At 40.3% G+C, this 17,570-nt stretch overlaps 1 protein-coding gene across 1 annotated transcript in view; it reads right to left on the bottom strand.

Annotated features, from left to right (window-relative positions):
• The window catches only part of LOC116304786 (dynein axonemal heavy chain 10), a 41,871-nt gene that overhangs the window by 10,176 nt on the left and 14,125 nt on the right, over positions 1–17,570 (bottom strand). Inside the window, exons 24-49 of the mRNA XM_031714567.2 lie at positions 17,132–17,365; positions 16,777–17,000; positions 16,180–16,449; positions 15,709–15,892; positions 15,124–15,258; positions 14,885–15,037; positions 14,219–14,407; positions 13,645–13,791; positions 13,249–13,440; positions 12,781–12,899; positions 12,134–12,428; positions 11,314–11,571; positions 10,271–10,487; positions 9,506–9,783; positions 7,104–7,256; positions 6,675–6,809; positions 5,968–6,366; positions 5,577–5,738; positions 4,618–4,939; positions 4,388–4,476; positions 3,896–4,135; positions 3,358–3,555; positions 2,537–2,868; positions 1,800–1,965; positions 1,005–1,157; positions 95–312 (exon numbers count right to left, since the gene is read on the bottom strand). Coding sequence (XP_031570427.2) covers positions 95–312; positions 1,005–1,157; positions 1,800–1,965; positions 2,537–2,868; positions 3,358–3,555; positions 3,896–4,135; positions 4,388–4,476; positions 4,618–4,939; positions 5,577–5,738; positions 5,968–6,366; positions 6,675–6,809; positions 7,104–7,256; positions 9,506–9,783; positions 10,271–10,487; positions 11,314–11,571; positions 12,134–12,428; positions 12,781–12,899; positions 13,249–13,440; positions 13,645–13,791; positions 14,219–14,407; positions 14,885–15,037; positions 15,124–15,258; positions 15,709–15,892; positions 16,180–16,449; positions 16,777–17,000; positions 17,132–17,365 — 5,462 coding nt within the window. The remainder of the gene's footprint in view (positions 1–94; positions 313–1,004; positions 1,158–1,799; positions 1,966–2,536; positions 2,869–3,357; positions 3,556–3,895; positions 4,136–4,387; positions 4,477–4,617; positions 4,940–5,576; positions 5,739–5,967; positions 6,367–6,674; positions 6,810–7,103; positions 7,257–9,505; positions 9,784–10,270; positions 10,488–11,313; positions 11,572–12,133; positions 12,429–12,780; positions 12,900–13,248; positions 13,441–13,644; positions 13,792–14,218; positions 14,408–14,884; positions 15,038–15,123; positions 15,259–15,708; positions 15,893–16,179; positions 16,450–16,776; positions 17,001–17,131; positions 17,366–17,570) is intronic.

Below are 17,570 nucleotides of genomic sequence, written 5' to 3'. Positions count from 1 at the left end.
TTCCAAATGGTTAGATTTTCAATGGGTCAGATGATTACTTTATAGGGCGGTCCCGTCTATCCACACTAAATCATTACTGACCAATATTTACTACCTGATTTTCTCTGATCCCAAACCAGAGATCAGCTTATCAGCAGCTATTAATCGTCTCTCCATGATCTCAGCCTCTTCCTGCAGACTTGACTTCTCTCGCATAGCTGCATCGTATTTTTCTCCCAGTTTCTTTAACTCTTCCTCCAGAGCTTTCAATTCTTTTTCTATCTTCTCCAGTTCACGTTTACTGAGATGATAGTTACGTTCTAACCGGGCTACCTGTGATAGTGTTAGATATTTTGGATTAAGACTACATCGCAGTCACGCATGCGTAATACCAAAGTGTATCAATATGGGAGAGACTATGTAGATAGCAGTTGATGTAATGTATTCATAAAAATACAATGAATCACATCTAATGCAATAGATGGAAGGACAATAGAATACAGTAGATTTTCTGAATACATTACATCAACTTCCAAATGTTGGCAATTCAGCTTTGATTGTTATATTTTAAGAGAACACAACATTGCCTACATTTCTGCCAACTTTAAGAAGTTGTTAAGAAGAGATAACTAGTTAAAAACTAGTGTGAGCTGCGTCGGTGTTTCTAATGAGATAGTTATGATAAAAGGATAAATTATACACCGTGAAAAGATGAAAAAACTTACTGACGTTTCTTTTTTAAGGTTGTTAGTTGTGAGCTTTAGAAATGATGATATTAGGCATTTAAGCTCCAAATACATTTTCTTTAATTTCGCGCTGAATCCAATGACTTAAGATCAGTCCCAAATAAGAGAAAATGTATTGGGATACTTTAGTATATTAAATGACCTATATCTCAAGTGTTTTTTGCTCTACTGCTCTGAAATTCCTCACTATATCATATTTTGATATTCAGTATCTTAATGCCATCAAAATTCTTAAGTTTTTAAAAATAATGTTGTCACGTCATCACTATTAATCTTTACCTTTTCTCTCTTGGGTTTGATTTCTCTGGCAACGCTGCAGTAGCCCATGACGGCTGTGACGAACTTCAACAAGCCAGTACCGGCTTTACTGACTTCTTTCATTTCTTCAATCGTAGTGTTGAGCTCCTTTAACATGTCTCGACATCTCTTGACCTGTAAAAAAATGTCCATTACTATTATCATCAGTAATCAACATCATCATCATCATCATCATCATCAGTAATCAACATCATCATCATCATCATCACAATAATAATCATCACAATCATCATCTTCATCAACATCGTCTTCATACTCAATCCTATACCTGTCCAATGGTGATTCCATCAACATCATCATCATCAACATCATCATCATCATCACAATCATGATCTTCATCAACATCGTCTTCATACTCAATCCTATACCTGTCCAATGGTGATTCCATCAACATCATGATCATCACAATCATAATCATCACAATCATGATCTTCATCAACATCGTCTTCATACTCAATCCTATACCTGTCCAATGGTGATTCCATCAACATCATGATCATCACAATCATAATCATCACAATCATCATCTTCATCAACATCGTCTTCATACTCAATCCTATACCTGTCCAATAGTGATTCCATCAACATCATCATCATCACAATCATAATCATTGTAATCATGATCTTCATCAACATCGTCTTCATACTCAATCCTATACCTGTCCAATAGTGATTCCATCAACATCATCATCATCACAATCATAATCATTGTAATCATGATCTTCATCAACATCGTCTTCATACTCAATCCTATACCTGTCCAATAGTGATTCCATCAACATCCATCTCAGTCAAACTCTTCAAGAAGTTTCCTTCAGACATCATAGCTTTAGCAGATTTCCAATTCACTTCTTTGTAACCTCGAAGGATAACGATGCATTCTGATACCATCTGGACGGCACGTGGAGGCTTCGCGAACGATCTGAAACAAATCCACATTATTGGTTAAAACAATTTGGAGCATAAGATGTCATCAGCCACGCGGTGCATCTGGTGCGCGCAATATTCCAGTGGAATTGAGTTTTTCGACCCGGGTCAAGCTTCTTTACGAATTTACAGCGTCCCCTGCGATTGGCTAGGTTTAGGGGCGGGGTTGGGGAAAGGTCATGTTCTATTGTTCTACACATGTGTACCCTCCAATAGGATCACATCTTGCAAATTCGTGAAGGAAGACCCGTTTTTCGTCGTGCAAGCATGATCGATAACAATGCTGGAAAACGATGGCAAAATTTATTTTGGTATGGCGCAGGCAAGAATTGTCAGCGTTCCTAAATTCATAGCTAGCAAGGAAATAAGCTAATCCTGTAAATCCTCTAAAATCTCACTGAAAACATTCATGTGTCTATTTTGCATACATCGTTTTCCACGTTTCCTCTTCCCACTAGCAGGCGCGACATTCCTCAACGAGCAAAAGAGTTTCTAAATATCAATTTTTTAAAAGACTTAGACTTTATTCGATGCTTTAGCCGCACAGTACTTATAGTCAAACTTACCGTATTTCTGTCACATCAGACTTATCCAAGTCTTGCAGCGCCAACTTTGCTTCTTCTAAAGCTGGCAACGCCTCTGCCAACGCTTCCTCTGCATCGTGTTTTTCTACTTGAATAATCTTGTTCTGCTCGCCAATTTCCTTCTGTTTTCCTTCCGCCATTTCTTTCTTTTCACTGGCTTGTTCCGTAGCTCGCTGGATTTCCACCAGCAGCGTCTCGCAAGCTTCAGTTTTTTCAGTGACAGCGACTTTTTGGACTTCAAGTTTCTCGTTTAGCTCTTTAAGCTGCTCGCTGGCTGCGAGAAGCTTGCTCAGACCTCCGTCTAAACGATGACACTGTTTGAAAAACATCAAGTAAGCTTTTGAAATACAACTAGCATCAGCCTCAAAACAGTAAGACATGAAGGGAAGCACAGGTGGCTTGCACGCTGAAAATATGCCTTCTCTTACTGCTTGGTTTGATCCCTTGCCTTGCAATCATATTTAAGTAGAGCTGCTTGATGGTTCTCTCTTGTATTTTTAAGGCTTTCTTACGTTTTTTCCAGCTTTAAATCCCAATATTTGATCATTAAACGAGAACCACGGGTTTGTTAGTTACTGGATATTATATCCTCTTCTTTCTTCCCCAAAAATAGCACACATAACCACTTTTCATATTTTCCTTCCCTTCCCTTCCCTTTTCTTTCCTTTCCCTTCTTTCCCTTCCTTTCCCTTCCCTTCCCTTCCTTTCCTTGCATTTTATTTTATTTTACTTTCTAAAACCTTTCTCATCAATGAAAATTATGTTTTATTTACAATCTACTAATACTTCAACTATTGGTTTACCTGTTCAAGCACATATTTATCCTTCTCCTCCAATAGTTTATTATAGGTGTTAATAAAATCCAAATAGTTCTTGGGGGTTGTGTAGTTCACACGTCGAAGTTTCTGGAGAAAGCTTACACTGTACTTGCCAACAGTCTGGTGGACAAAGACAACGTGGTCTACGACTGTCTCGCGGTAATCATCAGGAATCTTGTCATTCTGGAGGAATAGGAAGAAATACTTTAGTATCAAGAAGCTCTTAATGGCCACATTTATAGGTGTGTTTACGCTATAGGTGCCATCCCTCTTTCTCTATCGTTCTCTTGATTATCATGTTCTGTCCTTCCCTCCCTCCCTTCCTTCCTCCTTCCCTCCCTCCCTCCTTCCTTCCTTCCCTCCTTCCTTCCTTCCCTCCCTCCCTCCCTTCCTTCCTCCTTTCTTTCTTGTTTGGTTCCACACCATCTTGACCTACAAACCTCTAACCCTAAACCTTGATTTATTTATTTAAACATTGTTTGGTCTGCTTACATTTACGTGACCCTATATTAATCCTACTCACGTTTTCTCCCAGGAATACAGAAGCCACAGCGTGTAGAGCTTGTTCAGGCCAAGCAGTAAACCAGTCAATACTACAGTTATTTACCAGACCAGGGAAGTTACGACAACGAGTCCTCAGCACATCCCCCACGGGGGACATTGCCAACACGATATGGAGGTTGTTAGCACACTTAGTGACAAAGTACTGCCAGATAGATTCACGTGCTGGTGGGATGCCTGCTTTATTTGCCTCGTCGCGTACCTGAATATCATCAATGGTAAATATTAACCTCTTTTTACTTTGCGGGTTCCCTGTGGAACGGAATAATTTGATTCTATGCGCATGCGCTAAATTGTCCAAGAAAACCAATCTCGTTTTCAGAGTCGTTATTCCTTACTGCGCGTGCTCGAAGAAATAATTAGTATCTGGGAAAATCAAAACTGGAAGGCCCAGATTCTGGGTTTCTCGCACATGCGCATTATGACGGACTAGATTGAAACAAAGAAAGCTCACCTGTCCGATGATGCCTTCTTTCTCATCATCAGCGAACAATGCAGGAACCATTCCTGATGTCAACATGTTGTTGATCAACTCTAAAAACCCTGGAAACGAGAGGAACAAACTCGTAGAGTTTTCATTGTTTTGACCCACAGCTAGGGGTCTAGTGCAAGGGGGTTTACATCTGTCTCTATTATTATTTTGATAAATGATTTCCTAGATATATGTGCTTTAAATATATTTACCTTCTTGTGCAACATGTGCATCGGTAAAGAGGAAAACCATTCTCTTGTTCTCGATCCCAAGCTGTTGATAAAGTCCTTTCAGATCTTCTCTAAAGCTGTTCTCGTCATATCCACGTGTCAGGGTGATCTCGAAGACGCCACAACCCGCTGAAAATGCAGCTAGTTTGGTTAAGCTTTGCTTGCCGCTACCCCCTACCCCTACAAGTAGGGCGTGGCCTTGATCCATGCGAATGACGCGGTGGATGCGGGTTAGATGTTCGATGGCGTCGTCGAATAATACTAAGTTCATTGCTGCGTGATCCATATTGTATTCTTCTAGAACCTGTGTCACAATACACCAATATCATCATCAGTATCATAAATATCACAAGCATCTTTGTTCGTTAAAACCATCAGTCATCATTCTTGCCATAAAACAAAACATTCACAAACACCGTCATCTATTAGCATCATCATCATCATCCTCATCATCATCATCAAGTATCACCATGCATCATCATGTGTCACGCATCATTATCATCCTCAAGCTTCACCATGCATCATCATGTGTCACGCATCCTCATCATCATCATCAAGTATCACCATGCATCATCATGTGTCACGCATCATTATCATCCTCAAGCTTCACCATGCATCATCATGTGTCACGCATCATCATCATCATCATCAAGTATCACCATGCATCATCATGTGTCACGCATCATCATCATCCTCAAGCATCACCATGCATCACCATCATCATGACTGTCACGCATCATCATCATCAAGAATCACCATGCATCATCATCATCATCATGTATCTTCACCATCTTGTCAACATCATCGTCACCACCACCGTAGTCATCACAATCATCATCATCATCACTATCATCCTCATCATCATCGTCGTCATTTGCATTTTTTCATACTAATGATGTTTTCTGCCGTCATCATCACGATAGTACTAAAGTATTAATTACCTCTTCAAATATTGCTTTAGAAGCATCGTAATCCACCACATCCTCGTAGAGTCTCGGGTCTTCGGTCAAAGTATTCCGATAATCTCCGAATAGACACGGGTCTCGCATAACGAGTTCCGTGTCTTCGCTGAAGTTTTTCTCGACCAGACTTTGAAGAAAACCCTACAATTAATGATATCAATCATAAATAAGACAAACAGATTTTGATCAGCTATTCTTTAAAGGGGCAAATATATAGTGTAAGTTATCGTTAACGTTGTTGCACAAGTTGCTAGGCGAATGGTGTTCCTACGAAATCTTCTTTGCGACAAGAGAGCTCCTACTTTCTACAATTAAGAGATTTCGTGACGTGCTAAAACGGTATCTTGCTCATTGGAACATTTCTACTTACCATGACTGTTTCGGCATCAGCCTCAGTTGTGAGTCGATCACAGAACACTCTCAAACACTCATTCCTCCATACTCGCACAAACTTGGCCGTGGTGTCAAACCTATCGGGCGTGGATTGACAAAGCCCCTGGTATACCCGGGATAGATCACGCAGGTTGAAAATATAATGAAACTTTGATGGAGTTGGAGGCAGTTCTCGTACGACGTTGTGGTAGAACTCGAGTGTGGATGTAGTGATTGGCTCTACTAAATCTTGGATGGGTTTAGGGAAGGACTGGAGGTGGCCAGAGAGGATGGATGAGTAGATGCGGCGAAGGGAGACCTCAGATGGAAAAGTGATGTTGTACACACTAAAGAGAGAGATAAACCGAGGGTCCACCTCGTTACGACCACCACCCGGCTGGAAAAATCATTTCAAAAAAAGATTATTAGTATTTGAACTGTGATATGATAAGGAACAATAGTAAGAGCAGAAACAACAGCAGCTGCAGCAATAACAGAAGCAGCAATAACAACATCAACAAAAACAACAGCACAGCAACAGCAGTAACAACAATAACAACAGCAACCTCAACAGCAATGAAAAAAAACAACAACAACAACAGCACAGCAACAGAAGTAACAACAATAACAACAGCAACCTCGACAAGCAATGAAAAAAAAAATTAACACACGGAGCATTTCCAAATCTATTACTGTATCTGTTACCTTTCCCATGGCAGCGACAAAACCAATGTCTCTAACATTCTTCCAAATGAGTTCTTTCCCCCGGTCGTACATGCCGCCTTTTTCCAGCAGAAGTTTCAACAGTGCTATTGGCTGTTGGGTCCCATATTCATCAACCTACAAGAACAATGGTTAAATAACAGATATAGAGGCTTTGCACCATCACGTGATGGCAGCCATGACAGGAGGCACAACACGCGTGTTTCCAAAAAATGATTTTCCTCAGACCGTGAAATAGTTAGTAGACTACTAGAGGTTTGTAGTTGTAGTTCCTATTTTTATTGTTATAATTCGTGTCTATTTGACTATTATACACTAACTACTAGAAACTGTTTCACGATCCAAGTAAAACCCCTCTAAACGAGGTGTCCAAAGCTTCTGGTGTCCAGAGCTCCTACAAGCAGCAGTTACCTGAGGCATATTCATGTCATCCATGAAGACCAGTAACCTCTTGCCCATGGGTGGTCCATACGTATCTTTAGTTCTCTTCTCAACGTTAGCTTCCAGGTTACGTTGAACATCCATGGACGTCGTACGAGACGAAAAGTTGATGTTCAGTAAAAGCTGAAAGTAAATACACATGGTCAGCAGGACGAGATATTTCACCGTAAAATGCGAAGAACGTGTCGGCCTTAACAGATAGACGACATTCTGTGTGGCTGTTTTGATTTTGTTTTTGTTATTGCTAATGTTTTTATTGTTGTTGGGGTTCGGTGGTTTACAGTTTACTTAGTGTCCCGAGTAAGATCTTGGAAAGTGAGGTTAACGACAGACTGGTGCAGCATGTCTTTAAGAACAATAATCTAATCTCAGAAAGGCAATGGGCATATCGTGCTGGATATTCAACAGAACTGTTGTTGGTTCATTTGACGGAGATGTGGAGAAAGGCCGTAGACTCGGGTAAGGTCGTGGCAGTAGCCTTTATCGATTTCAAAAAGGCGTTCGATAGCGTTTCGCACGCCATCTTGGGGCGTAAACTGGAAAATAATTTCGGCATCAAAGGTGGCCTATTAGAGTGGATGAAGAGTTATCTAGAAGGAAGACAGCAATTTACTGTGTTGAATGGAGTTACATCTGAACTGCTGCCAGTGTCTACCGGAATTCCTCAAGGATCCGTGTTAGGTCCAACACTCTTTACACTATTTGCTAACGATTTACCATCTGTTGTTGTCTCAGGATCGTCGTATATGTATGCAGATGACACAACAATTTTCTGTATCGGCGAATCTGCAGATATTGCTGTCTCTCATCTCAATAAAGCCTTACGAGAAGTTTATAGCTGGTGCTTGGTCAACCGTTTAACACCACATCCAGGAAAAAGCGAAGTGATGATAATTAGCAGGAAGACCATTACTGGACCGTTAGCTCCTGTGCTTCTGGGCAACTCAGTTTTACGATACGTTTCAGAAACGCGTCTTCTGGGTATGACTGTGGACGACAAGCTTAGTTGGGTACCACATGCGTTGGAACTAAAGAAGAACTTTGTCAACAAATTAGAACTGCTAAAACGTTCAAGATTTCTACCTAAGGATATCTTACGGAACTTCTACTTTAGAGTAATTTTGCCCTCTGTAAAATATGGCTTAGTTTTATGGGGTTCGTGCTGTAATTCAGAAATTTTCAATTCCATTGAGAGATTACATTGTAGGGCAGCTAGGATTATCTTCAATTTACCCAAAGATATGGCGTCATCTGATGTACTTGCATTTGACAAATGGACAACAATTAAGTTAGATTATAAATTAGAAATATTTAAGATTTTTCATAAAGCAAGCAATCGTAGTCTACCAGAATCTTTATCAGAAAGTATTTTTATAAAGCGCAATAGTAAATATTCTTTACGCGGAAATGAAACTCTCGCAATTCCAAGGTTTGAAAGCAGATTTTTAAAGGACTCATTGGTGTATCGAGGCTCAGTTCTATGGAATCTAATAATTTGTAATATTGATAAGGTAACACATTCAAATTTTAAGGACATCAAAGTACAGCTCAGTGCCAAGGACTATTTTATAAATTTCAATTTTGACTCTACTGCCTCGACGTCTCGCTTTAGAAAAAAGGACTTTGTATATATGTAACATTATTTTATTATGGAGTGAATGTAACTGCGCGGGCTGTTGGACTCGCTATGGGTGGCGGGTGCTGTTCAGATGAGGTGAATGCCTATTGACACGGTGTTCACCGCATTTGTCTGTGTTTTCTGCCCCTGGCGGGTCTAATAGCTTGCGCAGTTTGTGTATGTGAATGTGTGTGAGAATTATAAATAAGATATTTAAAGTTATCTAAGTTAATTAGCTATTTTTACAGATTCATACTTATATTATATTTTATTTATTTAATTTATTTTATGCACGACCCCACAAGCTTTTAGCTTTAAATTTTATCGTGTTTAAATAAAGGTATTCTATTCTATTCTATTCTACAGTCAAAGCAAGAAAACCGTGAACACCTGAAGAATAATTGGAATGGTAAGTATCGTGTTCTGACCAATCACATGCAAGAATGAATTAATTTCTAATTAACTGTCGCATGCGATTGGTCAAACACGATATTAAACATTCCAGACATATTTTAGGTGTAAGTGTAAGTGGTTCTTGTTGCAATCGTCGTCGTATCTGTAGTTGTTATTGAAAGGGTACTGCTGTTGCTATTGTTATTTTCGTTGCTGTTGTTGTCGTTTTTGTTGTTGCTGCTCCAGTTGCTTTTGTTGAAGTTGTTGCTGTAGCCGTTGTTGTTGTTGAGTCATTTTGACTAGCGTCCCTTTTCTCCTTATTCTTAAATACTTCCCATAGCAACAAAAAAAATCATCTTACCGTTGCATCAGTGTCTAGCTGTTTCAAGAAGTTAGCTGTAGTAGCAGACTTGGAAGTGCCTGTCTCTCCCACAAGCACAACTGGTCTGTGAATATTGACCATCAGCTCCAACAGCCATTTTGTACGAACAGTATCAATAGTAGGTACAAGAATCTCGTTGTACTTCAGCTCAGGGTTGTGGATGTATTCTGGTACAACATCTTTCCAAGGTACCCACTTCAGTTGCTTCGTATCAAAGAAGTACTCGTATAGGTTGGCCTGCGCGCTTGGCAATTCGCCTGAAAATCAATCGAAGGCTACTTCTTAATTCTATGAACTCTGAAACAACCTCAAAGCACGGCTAACTAACAGATAGAATTGGAAAATAGTGATAAACTGTGACAAGCATTTTTACTCAAATTACGATTAGGTCAACCAAAAACATCAAAGTGTAACATGCAACAGAAGGGTTTCAAGGCAACGTGTTCGTTTATTGCCGAATTCTTCCCTTTGTCGTTCGTCCTACCATCGTTCCCTACAATAGACCCCTTGCAGCATATCGGAATGCAGCTCAGTTTGGAGGATATAACATTAGGTTTCCAATTCTCAGGAGATTGAAATTTTTTTTGTTTTGTCCTCCAAATTGAGCTGCTTTGACGTCACAAGCAAGGGGCCTATTGTTCACACGTTTTTGCTCAGTACTTCTTTCCCTGCCATTTCCCCCCACTTTTTCTTGCTTTATTCGTTAATTTCTTCATTTAATCGTTCGTTCTTTCTCATTCATACCTGGTCCCACAACAGAACCTTCTGCTGGGTTCTGAGGCATCGAAGCAAGTCTTTTGATGAGCTGATCATAAACCACTCGTCCCTCTTCAAGTAATCCTGCACCAGCTGACCAGATGAGAGAAGAAATAAATACTGCTTCTGTCACATCTGGGCCAAGAAAGGTTGAACTCTCCGCTGGAGGAAGCAACGCGTCCAACATGTGGGCTAACTGCTCGACCTATGGGGAAAGAACACGAGGATTTAAGGAAGCAAAAGAAGAAATACCAAAGGAACGAGTGAAAAGTGACCTCTTAGTGCAAGACGCCTATTAGCTATAATAGAAATAATCAAAGATGTTTGAAGATGGTGGAGACGGTGCTCATAGATAATAATGAAGGCGCTACACAGTGATTGCGATACTAATGATAAGATGATTGTGATGAAGACGACGATGAAGATGATGTTGCTGTATATTATAAAAGCGCCACTCAGTGATGATGATGATGACTATAATGTTGGATGATGAAGACGATGATGGAAATGATGATGCTATATATCATGAAAGTGCTACACATTGATGGCGATTAAAATGAGTTGATCGTGACGATGATGATGGTGAAGGCGACGATGATGATGATGGTGATGATGATCATGGTGACGATGATGATGATGGTGATGATGATGGTGATGATGATGGTGATGACGATGATGGTGATGATGATGGTGATGATGATTATGGTGACCATGATGATGATGGTGATGATGATGGTGATGACGATGGTGATGATGATTATGGTGACCATGACGATGATGATGATGATGATGATTATGGTGACCATGATGATGGTGGTGATGATAATGGTGACCATGATGATGGTGATGATGATGGTGATGATGATGGTGATGATGATTATGGTGACCATGATGATGATGGTGATGATGATTATGGTGACCATGGTAGTGGTGATGGTGATGATGATTATGGTGACCATGGTAGTGGTGATGGTGATGATGATGATGATAATGATGATGATGATCAATGAATATTTCTACTCTATACTCACCATATTCAAGTTAGTCAGTGGTATAATAGTCTTCAGTTTCTTGCCTTGCTTGCCATCCAACATTCCCTCAAGGATCAGATCAATAGAAGCAGGCACGTACTTTTCAAACAGCCTGTTTAATTCTTCTCGTTCCTTCTCACTGCTACGGGCATTACACCACCTCGTCCAGTAGGGCGTGTAGCCGAGGTTCTTTGGATCAACGTAGACCATACCACAGCGTGAGACAGTGGCTGGAGATGCGTATCTTAGATCTGCTACCTACAACACACAACGGGTAGGATATTGACTTCTCTTGTATATGTCCAGCCAATCAGCTAATCAATAATAATCTTTAATAATAATAATCTTTATTATTTATTTATATTATGTAAATAAGATCTCATGCGCGTAACAAGAATAAATAGAATAAGTTATAATACATACTATATACGTAAGACGTCTATACAATATTTAAAATGTATTCATGTTGCTACCATAATTTTCCTTTTGCTTTCGATCTTCAACGTCCTTTCGTTTCAGTCCGATTAGTCTTTCTTAATTTTTCACGTTATTGTTGTTACTTTCGTTCGTTCATTTGTTTGCTTTTTCGTTTTTTCCCTTTTCCGTCATCCTTTTGTTCGTTCGTTCGTTCTTTTTTTTGTTCATTCGCTTCCGGTTCGATCTTTCCTACTCTCTTCTCCTTCTTTCTTTCATTCTCTCTTTTATTTCATTCTTATTTTCTTTCCTCCGTCCGTTCGCTTATTCGTTCTCTTTCTTCCAAGCGATCATGAAAATCGTTTCAAGTCAGACAGTTGTCTGTCTGTCTTTTAATCGTACGTACCTCAAACAGCAAAGCACAATGCTTCTGCAGTCTTATTCTCTCTCCATTAGCCAGTGTTAACAGCTTGTTATCATCCATAACAGAGTTCATATTCTCGACCCACAGCGCATCAACATCACCATCAAACACGATGTACTTGCGCTCGTTCTTTTCAGTGGGTTTATTGATTTCACGGAAGATACACGACAGAAGACCATCCGTCCAGTCACGTGTCACAGGATCGAGAGTACCGTACAGCTCGATGACCGTACAAGCCTTCGCATTCATGATGAACAGCTTTGTTTGTGTGCTAAGACTAAACAACAACAACAACAGCAACAAAAATTGTTACCAAAGAATTAGGACAAATGTGTATTTCTTGAGTAACGATTTAAGTTCCATTAGTGAAAACCTTTTTTACCTTGGACATAACGGTTCCCATTACAGGCCAAGCGTCATTCTCTTGAGAATAAGATTCTTTGTTTGAGTTGTATTCATATTCATGTGTCTTCTCATGTGCAACCGTTAAACAAAGAATGATACTCTAGGGAATGACACGTGGTCTGAAATGGGGAAAAAATTAGGCCCAAACGAAGTAAGGTTCTCGTGCTAATCACGGGCTTTGGGTTGCAGCGAGAAGTGAGATCCTTCTTTTGTTTTGGGCTTACCGTGTCTGCGCCTGCGCAAGGGTGTTGATCACGACAGTCTTGCCTCCTCCAGTGGGTCCCACAATCATTGTGGTATGGCGTGTTAACATAGTTTCATACATTTGGACAACTTTATCGGCCTAGTGAATGAACGACATGCTGGTTGAGATCGGTATAAAAATAGTAACAGCAACAGTAATAACAACATGTACGACGACAACTGCTCAACGACAACCGCAACAGGAGTAACAACGAAATAAACAGGCGCATTCATAACTCCAACAGCAAATAGGACGACAGTAACAACGAATCGGAACAGCAACATAATTTGACACTAACACCAACTAACAAATAAAAACATATCAAGGGCAAAGACAACCAATGGACAGCAGCAACTAAGAAGACAAACATGGCAGAGTTGAAATCTGCCTCGAGTACATCGGTCAAGTTCTACAGTCGTTGAGTGAAAACAGGTTGTCGGCCTTATACCTGGTGAGGAAGCAGGACGTATCTATTTTCTTGCAAAGCAGCTTCAACAGCATCGTTAAAGTTCGGATAACGAACACGAGGACAGTCAAGACCGGGAAACAAATCAGCAATCAGTCCAAGAAAGAGGGGTACATCTTCGAAGACGAACTTTGGAAGGTTCATGTCACGTAACGCACGCATGAGAACCACGTCCTATAGATAGTAGTAAACAAAATGGTAACGCAATACTTTTTATAGTCACGGTTTGGGAATTTCACGTCCTAAGCTAAAGATAAGTAAGCAAAAATTGTAATGCAATACTTAGTCACGGTTTTGGAATTCCTCAGTTTCATAACCACTTATAGCATAAATACTTTAAGAATTTGTAAAGTTTAAGTAGACGCTGAATTACTATACCTCGTTCAATTCAGGAGATCCTCTCTTTAGTTCTCCAGCCATGACTAACACAGCTTTGAGAGCACGAAGACCAAAGTCGTAGTGAGACTGTTTGGATAGCTGTCCAGAAGCTAGTTTGTAGAGAACAGTCATCTTCTTGGCCAGTACCTTTAAAAAGTATGGGAAAAGACTCTTACCTACAAAACTATCATTCATATGCCTTGCTCGTGTGGCGCACCAAGGCAGCCTGGATCATTTAAAGAGCTTTCCCTACAGTACTATACGAAATGCGGTAGGCTTGAAAAACCCAACGCGCTTATTTCCAATTCAATCTGTTTGTTAGCCGTGCCCTGACTTAGATCAGCCAATAGGCTGTATTGAGGTTTGATAAGAGTGAAGCTGGGTTATTTTTCATGTTTTTTCCCGCAAACTCATCCAATCACGATCTATGATTGCACAAGGGTACGGTGCTGTCTTGTTACCATAGTGACCGAGAGCAGGATTTAATAAACACATACTTCAGCCCATCCCACTGCCATTTTCAACTCTCACTTAAAATATTAACTTACTATTCGAGCAAAATATAAGAACTGACCTTCGCGTTCAGAAATCCCTCAGAGAACAGCATAATTTCACAAATCTGTTGTAAATCAGGCACGATACAGACAACAGGTCTGAACAAAGCCTTGACGCTCTCTGGAAGTTCAGTACGACCGGCGTAGCCTGGATTCATGGTGATGAAGATACCCATTCTGCTGTCGAGAGCGATTTCTGTGCCTTCAAACTATAACAGATATACATGAAGAATGATTATGACACGAAATATGCTTTGGATTTTTTGGTCTGGTATTTTATTTATTTTGTGGTCATCGTTGAGAATAAGCAAGAAATTGTTTTTTTGTAGAACTGTTTTACGTTTTATACGAGACGTTTCCCCACACGAGTGACGTCACATTTAGAGCGCTATTGGAATTCACCACCCATCTTCATCATCATCATCATCATTATCATCATTATCATCATCATCCTCATCATCATCATCCTCATCATTATCATCCTCATGATGCCTCATCATCACCATCATCATCATCATCATCATTATCATCAACATCATCATTACCATTATCATCATTATCATCATTATCATCATCACCATCATCAGCATGTTTTTTTGTACCCAAGCAAGACCAGAATGCACTTTGGCTACCTGTAGATCATACAGTACAAATATCTGGAAGTACATTTTACAATGTCTTCTCACCTGTAATCTCTTCAGATTGTTAATAAGTGCTGTCTGTAGTGTTTTGATCTGGGTAGATACGACAGACAGTACTGATACATCGATACGGTTGAACTCGTCAAAACATCCCCAGGCACCGCACTGTGCCAGACCAGAAAAGATTTTCCCGATAGACTGAAAGAGAAAACGTACATATTACTGTGAATATAATAGATAGAGGTGATAACTCGCATAGTTTGGATATGCCATATGTAACCTACCTTAAAATCCATACCCTCACCGCAATTGGTGACTACGCATAGAAGACCGAGGGCTTTAGCGAGATCCTTGGTTGTTTCTGTTTTCCCGGTACCCGCAGGTCCCGCGGGTGCACCTCCAAGATACATGGACAAGGCCTACAGGACATATAAAATACATATCAGAATACCACATGAATACAGACAAAATCTATATAGCTTACATGAGTTAACGGGGGGGGGGGGGCCTACGGCTTGGGCTAAATGATGTTTCCTGGGGAAGAAAAAGTAAAAGGCTTGTATCTGGCACCAGGGCCACCCCTAGCTTTATGTAAACGGAGGCAGAGGATCTGACATACGACTTTAAGTAACGTCTGTCTTGGATGAGTGCACTCGTTATGTGAAATGCTAACTAGAGATTTCTAGGCTTGTGAAACAAGACAAGGAGCATCACCAGGTAGCTAAAGACAACAAGACTTCGTAAGACTTGTGTTGTGAGAGGTAAAGGGAAACGCGACAATCTTCATATGAAGGGTCCCCTAAGGCAATTTTTAGCAAGGATTCTAGAAACACTCGCCGCAAAAGAAATACAGTCTAAGTAATGCCTACCTGAGTAATAGTCAAGTAGATTCTGTCAGTCAGGGGGGTGATGACCAGCCTACCGTTTAGACCCATGTACTCATAACCATAGCCGAACTCCCCCGTACACTGACGGACCATCAACTCGTCTGGGCCTGGCTCCCAGTAAAACCGCAACTGACTTTCCCATTCGAACTCACGAGCATCTAAAATACTGAGAAATATGAAAAATGGGATGAATGAAACAGACTTTGCATGTGACCTTCCCCTTTGTCCAACCAAGATTTTAAGATTTTGTTAAAAAAATAACTTGATGCATATATTCTATTTTATGGCATGTCCCATGGAACAACGAATTTCAGGCCCTTTTCAGGATGCTGATGGTGTCAAGAAAATTTTCCATTTTCCCCCAAGAATTCCAGGAGCAGTACAAACCCTGCTTCTATAACGATATATTTACATTGGCTAAGCTAGTGTGCTGATCTGTTGCATAAAACTAACCTGTCTCTAACATATCCATCGACAATATCCCTCGCGTGTACTTCAATAATCAACACTGTGTTGAACTTCTTGCGATCATTCTTGATCAAGTTTGAGCGCACTTTGACCACAAGGTCATCAATCTGGCTGTGGCACTTCTTGGCGTAGTTCTTCATCGCCATCTTATCGCCCTTTTTAACCTTGTTGAAGACATCCTCGACCTCCCATGTCCACCAGACTTGGTTTCCTGCCAACACCACCATACCTTGGTATTGCATCATCCATTCGGTTCTATAGATAGAATGAGGTTAAAATACGGCCAGTATGGATGGTACGACGTGTAAGATTGATGACACATCTTTTGCTAAATGGACCAAATCCACTTGGGCTTAATGTTTTGCCCATTTCAGTCACGTTTCATTCTCTTGAGAAAAAGATTCTTTGTTTGAGTTGTATCTATATTTATGTGTCTTCTCATGTGCAACCGTTAAACAAAGAATCAATACTCTAGGGAATGACACGTGGTCTGAAATGGGACAACAGTGGGTTAGGTCTACTCAACCAATGTGGGACTATGAAAATCACCAATAGAATAAATTTCTATAACTGTCGTCATACCTTGCCACCTCATTGCAATAGTTATAAATGGCTTCTTTAGTGATCAACCTGTTTGTTCTTCTCATTTCATTCAGTACATTAGTCATCCAGTCCTCTACACGACCTTCAGCAGGAACACCTTTCCTGAACTCCATCACCTCCCCCTCACTAGATATCATGGCTGCTGCTATAGTTTCTTTGTTGTTTCCTTCTTGGAAGCGGAGACTCGCGATGTTATCAAACATCTAGAAATTAAAATTACAATGGTTAAACGTTAAAGTCATTCTTCCAGCTATTCAACGCCATTGCAAATATCGAGCCATTTGATTGCGTCTTTCGAGTTTCCAGTACTTGTGGAGGGTCCAACAACACTCACCTTTATCATATGTTCCTGTACGCAAGCCGGATCGTGGCTTCCCAGAATCGACAGCAGCTCATCATCTGAGATGAAGAAAAACCGAGGGAACGCGTTCCTCTTGGAGTCCAGGTAATCGTTGAGACTTTTCTGGCATTTTTCGAGTCCAGTGACTATAAACTGTAGCTGATCGAGACGATTTGCGGCATGACAGGATTCGAGTACTTTAGGGTTCTTAGCTGTTTCAGCCATTATCTGGAGAATATGGAACATCACAAATGAATAAGAGGACAAGGCAAAATTGGTTGTCTTTTAGCTTTGAGAAATTAATGAATTGAATATATTGATCGGCTGAGTATATTGTGAGCAGAGAGACTTTTCCTTCAAAGTCAAAGTGCTTTATGATCTTTCTAGGCCAATGCATAAAGTCGTTTTTGGATAAAAACAAAACAAAACAAAA

The sequence above is a fragment of the Actinia tenebrosa genome, unplaced genomic scaffold (genome assembly GCF_029948245.1).
Source record: "Actinia tenebrosa isolate PJP-AT-01 unplaced genomic scaffold, QUT_ActTen_1.0 PGA_scaffold1__47_contigs__length_23844297, whole genome shotgun sequence".
Classification (NCBI taxonomy): domain Eukaryota; kingdom Metazoa; phylum Cnidaria; class Anthozoa; order Actiniaria; family Actiniidae; genus Actinia; species Actinia tenebrosa.
Note: the sequence above shows the minus strand (reverse complement) of the source record. Positions and strands in the feature narration are given on the sequence as shown.